Raw genomic sequence first — 7,212 nt, 5'->3', positions numbered from 1 at the left:
TTTTGCAGAAGCAGGCTGACACATCTTTGGCTGAGTGACTGGTGGGTTTGAACTACCCAGACCTTTGGTTAGCAACCAAGTGCTTTAACCATTGTATCATCAGGCTCTCTTAGAAGCCTAAAACCACAAACAACAAACTCACTGTCCATTAAGCAGATTCCAACTCATAGCAATCATATAGGACAGAATAGAACTGTCCCTGTGTGTTTACACCTCACCAAAGTAGAAACCCTCTGATTTGCTATAGTATCTACCAGGCTTATTTTATATACAATCCTAGATTAAAGGAACCCTCATGGTGTAATGAGTTATAATCTTGGAGCACTCCCCCGGGGCAATTCTACTAGTTGGAATCGACTTGATGGCAATGAGTTTTGAGTTTGATCCTATTTGATAGTTAGATATATACATTTTATTTAAGAACTTTATAGACTTCTTGGGGATAGAATGAAATAAGTTTTAACAACGCAAAAAAATTACTCATCCATCAAAATTAATGCTATTGTTGGAGTCATCCAGCTAAGGAAAGCATTTGAAATTGGGGAAAAACTCAAATTAATTTCTAATTTCATAAAAAAGCTAGCTTTAATAAGAGAGGAAATAACCGAAAATTTCTGTGCTCATTATCTATGAAAGCTTATACCAGAATACCTTTTAAAATACCCAAACTATTTTTGAAGATCTACAAGTTTTCAAAATTCTGGATAATAGAATTTGCTGAGTATTTCACAATAGCCACAGTCAGTAATAGTCGTAAATTAATGTACTAGAGCAAGTATTATTTGCTTAACTCTTTCAAAAGTCTGGCAGGTTTATTCTGATATATAGTATCAAATAATCCTTAAAAATGGAACCCTTAGGTATTCACACAGCATCAACTACTAGCCTACCATCAGGGGTAGAAAATCCTAGATACCAGTAGCTGAAATATAACAGAAACCAGTCAAGCAACTGTGTACAACCTGGATCAAGAAATCTGGGGATTAATTAACACAAAGATCTTTTTTCCTATATTTTCTTTTTAAGAATAAAGACCCAGTGGTCCCTCTGGCTAGATAAAGGTATAAGTAAAATAACATAAGGGTAATACAAAATAACATATAGACACTGAAGGTCTTATGCAGATTAAATTCTACACACCATTAGAAAAAGAAAAGTCAAGGAATGGACCCAAGGAAAGAGGAGCGTAAGTGGATGTTCAATATCAGAGTCAGTCACAAGGAACTCAGCATCCTCATAAACTCTGGAATGTCTCAGGTACTAAATAACCAAGGATTATTCTTAGTTGGACATAAGAATTGTGACAAACAAGAAATCTGGTCTAAGAGGATTAGCCTAAGAGTAAATTCCCTAGAGGTTATTTTTAGTCTCAGTACCATACAACTGTTTATTTCAATCACTGGCATATTTAATATACTACCACAATAAAATACACCAATGCACCCCATATACCATGCCCTAGACCACTTGGCATTATAATAAAAAATTTAAAGTGTTTCCACTTGCCTGCCTTCCTCTTGTATCTTATGATGATGAAGTAGGAGACAATGTAGAGAACGGCAAAAAGAAGAAAACATATCTGAAACAAAGTAAGTTTAACAGATTATCATTTTTGCATATCAATTTTTTAAATAATAGAGTAGATGGGGGGGAGAATAAAGTGGCACAAGTATACAATTTTGGTAGTGGGAAAATGGCATGGGGACAGGGGTCATATCTCACCTCCTGTAGCTTCCCCATTGCCAGGAGGCAGAGGTCAGACATGCTTTCCACCCTCCGTCCTTTTTTAGCTAGTCTGACACCAATCCTTCCCCCCCACAGCACTCTACTTCTATGCTGGGTTCCATCATTCACTGCAATGGCCACACAGAACTCAATGCAAAAACTCACAATTATGAGGGTTTATTAGGGATATTAACAGTTTACCACAAGCCAGGATCAGTAATCAAAAAAGGCCCAGTCAGTCATGGTTCCCAACTGTTCCTCTTCTCAGCCAACAGCCAAGTCTCTCTCTGGTTCTCAGCATCTCTACCATATGGTCCCTCTATGGGCCTGGAACGCCACTCACTGCTCTGAGTCAGTCTGATAATCTCTACACTGCTCTTCTATCTCATGGTCTTCTTTCCTCAGTCTCAGGTCTTGGCTTGGCTCCGTTGCTCTAATCCAATGGTTTCCATGCCACAGCCTTTGGTGCCTCTGGTCTAAGCTTCTACCACTTTAGACAGAGATCTTGAACTAGTGGCATTTCTTCCAATGGTGCTGAGATTGCTCTCGGTTCTTCCAAGATGGACATCCTTAAACCCAAGACAGTGGCAACTGAAACAGACTAATTCCCTGTATTAGTATTGTGGGATATAAAAAGACTTTTCCCAGCTTTGTCTTCCCCAAAGATATGCCAAACATTAGAGGCTGTTTGCCAGCACAAGGTGGGACTTCAGATGCTTAGAGCTATTCTCCCTGTAGGCATTCAGCCATCCAGAGCAATCAGACACTATTGTTTATTCCCACCTTGCACTTCCTGTCTGCTCTGGCTGCAGTGTGGCCAACAGTGAGCTGTGCTGCGGCGTCTACTGCTAAGGTCCAGAGTTACGGTAGCTTCAGGGGGTCTTATTTTCGGGGAGGTCTTATTTTCGGGGGATGCCTTACATTTCAGTGAGAGTCAAAACTGTAAATAGGTCTATTTTGGGTGGATGTCTTACTTTCGGGGAAACAGAGTAGATCTGCCCATCTTGTCATGTGTATAGCCTTAATCTCTCCTTTTCCTATAACGTGTGCACCCCTAGATCATCCCCCTCTCATTACTGCATTACCTATAGTACAACCCCTTCCTGTGACATATGTCTTTACCTGTAATTAGGGGGCTTGCATGCCCTTAAAAGATATATTAGCCTTGGTTAGTAATAAATCTCACTCGCTCCTGCTATTCCCACCTTCCACATCCTCACATGGACCACCGAGCAGGGCCGAGGTGAGCATACTACCATGAAATGTGTCTGACTCCTTTATTTCACTCTCTATTCTCTCTCTTATTCTCTATGACTTTACTATAATCTTCACATATTATTGCTATACAATTGCGCCTGCCAGGCCTGTGATGGTTTTTTAGGGGCTGGCTCCCCTGACAAGTGTTACACACACACACATCCTATTTGCGTAATCCCACCCAATCATTAGGTGAGAGTGACAAAGACTTAAAAGAGCCATATTAAGAAATTTTAATGAATCACAGGTATTCATAGGAACAGACAAATTTAAACGATTAACCAATAAAATTTTTAGACATTTGCTTATATGGAGTTGTGATAAAATCTTAATTCAGTGAAGTTGGGATCACTGTATGATGAATTAGTCAATCAATTATCTCACTTTAATATTACTATAGAAAAAAATTCCCCAGTAGAGCTTTTTCAAAATTTGATCGAATATATTTTTGGCTTCTGTCTTTCTTTCCTTCCTTTCTCCCTTCCAAACTCCCTTCCTTCCTTTCTTTTTGAATACAATAGTAAATCAGGTAGATGACTCTGCTGGTCTTGACTAGGCTTACGCTTGAATTTGGGGCTCAGCTGGCTGTCAGCTGATCTAGGGGCGACTAGACTCTGTTCCACATGCTGCTGATCCTCTAGTAGACTCATTGGTCCATGGTCAATAGTGATAGCAGAGTGACAGCAGATATTCTCATGTTTCTTTTCATGCTTCTAGTCATGTATGCTAATGTGCCATTAAGGAAAACAAGTCCACCTGTCTGAACTCAAATTTAAAGGATTTAAAAAAAATAGCAAAACTTTTATTGTGAATTAGGTGAAGGTTAAGGAGGAGCAGACTATCAGTTTTAAATTCAATAATTTATACACATTTTGTTTCAGCTCATCCATTTTAGCCCCTCAATGTACCATAGTTTATCCCACTTCCATCCTATGCTTTCAGTTTCCATTCCCCGCCTTCTTTCCTAACCCTTTCCTTCTCATGCCTGTCCAACCTGCGTATCTACCCAGATCACCCACTTATTGCAGGATTGTGTATATAAGTATGTGCTCCTGTTGTCTTTAACTCTGGAAATCTCCCAGTATCTTCCCCTGCCTCCCATCATTTTTTCCTAACACCCCTTGACCAAATGTTTTTAATCTGAAAATGTAAAGACTGATATCATCATATACAATTCTGAAAAACCATATCAAGAGAAGGTTTAAATATAGCTTAAAGCTTCAATAGCATTTAAAAAGCTGTGATGTCACCAAAATTTGACAGATTAAAGAAACAGATTCTATTATATAAAACTTAAAACATGCTAGAGGTATCACAAATCAATGTATGGGGAAGATAATTACTCAATGAATATACCACATATAAAAGTACATAGCAGTTGGTTAAGAGACATTTTTTTAAATTAAATTCCACTTAATCCAGTCAGACAGATATCTAAGGTATGGCAGACTGGCAGAAAAAGTATGGTTAAAGGAACACGGGATTTCATTATAGTGAGAAACTGAGTATGTTAGAAGTAACGTTTCCTTAGCCTGGTGGACTGTATTTAACATAGTTATAATAATGACTCTAAATGAGCAGTGATGATAATGTTTAGAAGTCTAGGGAACATCATATGTATGGATGTCTAAAGTGTTGACAAGTCATATGACTGAAGGAATGGACAATGGACCTAGGTGTTTGTCATGCCACGTAAAATGAAACCATCAACAAATTACAAACTCAAGTGGAAAGGAATACTATGAGTCCTTTTCAAATTTTCCCAATAAACATGGAAAACTAAGAGGCAATACTGGCAGGAACCATAAAGAGCAAAGCATTAAGAGTACCCAAAACTACCTCCTGTTGGCAGCCTAATGCTCTCTTAGGGACACTGGGAAAGATAAGAATGTTACCACAACAAGAGGAAAGTAAAAGGACATAGAGGAAAGAACTAGGAGCCAAAGGGCTTTTATAGAGGTCTAAATACAGGTATGTACATATGTAAATATATTCATATATAACAAAAGGGCAGTAAATCTTTGTACATATATTTATATGTTAAATATTAAGGTAGCAGATGGGCATTGGCCCTCTACTCAACTACTCCCTCAGTGCAAGAACACTTTGTTCTAATAACATGACATTCTGTGAAGCTCATCTTCCCAACACGATCGCTGAAAACAAAATGGGTGCATAGCAAAGGTGAAGAAAGCTGATGGTGCCCAGCTATCAAAAGATATAGCATTTGGGGTCTTAAAGACTTGAAGATAAACAAGCAGCCATCTAGCTGAGAAGCAACAAAGTCCACATGGAAGAAGCACACCAGGCTGTGTGATCATGAGGTGACAATGGGATCAGGTATCAGGCATCAAAGACACAGAACAAGAAATCATATCATTGTGAATGAGAGGGAGTGTGGAGTGGAGACCCAAAGCCCATCTGTAGACAATTGGACATCCCCCTACAGAAGGGTCACAAGGAAGAGACGAGCCAGTCAGGGTGCAGTATAGCACCAATGAAACATACAATTTTCCTCTAGTTTTTTTAATGCTGCCTTCCCACCCGACTATCATGATCCCAATTCTACCTTACAAATTCGACTAGACCAAAGCATGTACACTGGTACAGATAAGAGCTGGAAACACAGGGAATCCAGGACAGATGAACCCCCTCAGGACCAATAATAAGAGTAGCAATACCAGGAGGGTAAGGGAATGGTGGGGGTAGAAAGGGGGAATGGAATCAATGATCTACATATAACCCCCTCCCTGGGGGACGGACAACAGAAAAGTGGGTGAAGGGAGACATCAGTCAGTGTAAGATACCAAAAAAATAACAACAATTTATAAATTATCAAGGGTTCATGGGCGGAGTTGGGGAGGAAGAGTGAGGAGCTGATACCAAGGGCTCAAGGGCTCAAGAAAGTGTTTTGAAAATGATGATGGTAACAAATGTACAAATGTGCTTGACACAATGGATGGATGGATGGGTTGTGATAAGAACTATTATGAGCCCCCAATAAAATGATTTTTTTAAAAGAAGAAGACTGTTACCACCACTACCACGCAAATGAAATTTTGTTGAAGAAATGTAAATGGAGTTTTTTAAGGAGCAATCAGGATAAGGGGGAAATTGTTTACAATGGAATGAAAGTCTGAGTAGGGCTACAGAACCAATAGAAAGAAGAGTAACTTAGCAAAATACAGTTAATTATAAGACTAATTACCAAGAAAATTAATATTTACAACAAAGGCTGAGACTGATTAGAATCCATTCATTCAACAATTATATATACCAAATACTATCCTAGAATTGAAGTCCCTTAGTAACACAGTTACATGCCCAGCTACTAACCAAAAGGTTAGTGGTCTGTATCCACCTAGAGGAGCCTAGGAAGAATGAGCTGGTTTCCTGCTTCTCAAAGATCACAGCCATTGAAAAATCCTATGAAGTGCAATTCTACTCTGAAACACAGGGCATCACCAGAAGGCAAAATTAACTTGATACCAACTGGTTTGAGTTTATTCAACTCCTGGGGATAATAGTGCACTGCATAGCTCCTACCCACTTGGAGTTTATAGGTCAGTAAAAGCAAAAGACAACAAGTAAGCAATATACAGCATGGCAGAGAATAATTAGTATAGAGTTAGGGGAACAGGAAATGCCAACAAAGGCGAGGGTGAAGGCATTGCTAACAAGATGATATGTAAAAAAAGTACTCACAAAGAAAACATAGACCTAGAGGAAGAATCTCCAGGCAAAAACACTAAATGCCAAACATCTGGGGCAGGGATGACTCCAGCTGGTTCAAACCAAGAGGGATAAGAAGAGATGTGATTGGAGAGAAATGAGTTTGCAGAAAATGCAACCTTATAAAAATTATTATTATCCATGATGAAGTGCTGGTTTTTACGAAGTGAGATGGGACTCCATTGAAGAATTTCAAGCAGATGAGTGATATGATTCACTCTAATTGCTATGTGGAAAATATAATTAAAAGGGGGGCAAGGACACAAGCAAGGGGGGCAATCAAGAGGTTATTCCTATAATCCAGAAGAGAGCTGTGCCGTAGAGGTATTAAGAAGTGATCAAGTTCTGCATGTTTTGAAAGCAGAACTGACAGGATTTGCAAGAATACATATAAAATTCTCAGCCTTTTATTCCCACTGCTGATTCTGACTTATAGAAACTCTGTAAAACAGGATAAAACTGCTTCACTGAGAATCCAAGATTATAAATCTTTTTTTT

The 7,212-nt window shown here is 38.9% G+C and overlaps 1 protein-coding gene across 3 annotated transcripts in view; it reads right to left on the bottom strand.

Moving 5' to 3' along the window:
- The window catches only part of LMBR1 (limb development membrane protein 1), a 160,872-nt gene that overhangs the window by 137,229 nt on the left and 16,431 nt on the right, over nucleotides 1–7,212 (bottom strand). For all 3 annotated transcript variants that reach the window (XM_030885593.2, XM_045289917.1, XM_004702332.2), the window contains exon 2: nucleotides 1,507–1,579. In XM_030885593.2, the coding sequence (XP_030741453.1) occupies nucleotides 1,507–1,579 (73 nt within the window). The remainder of the gene's footprint in view (nucleotides 1–1,506; nucleotides 1,580–7,212) is intronic.

Source organism: Echinops telfairi, unplaced genomic scaffold (assembly GCF_000313985.2).
Source record: "Echinops telfairi isolate 266 unplaced genomic scaffold, ASM31398v2 ScPeMD7_31;HRSCAF=116, whole genome shotgun sequence".
Lineage (NCBI taxonomy): Eukaryota > Metazoa > Chordata > Mammalia > Afrosoricida > Tenrecidae > Echinops > Echinops telfairi.
This window is presented reverse-complemented; position numbering and strand designations above follow the sequence as displayed.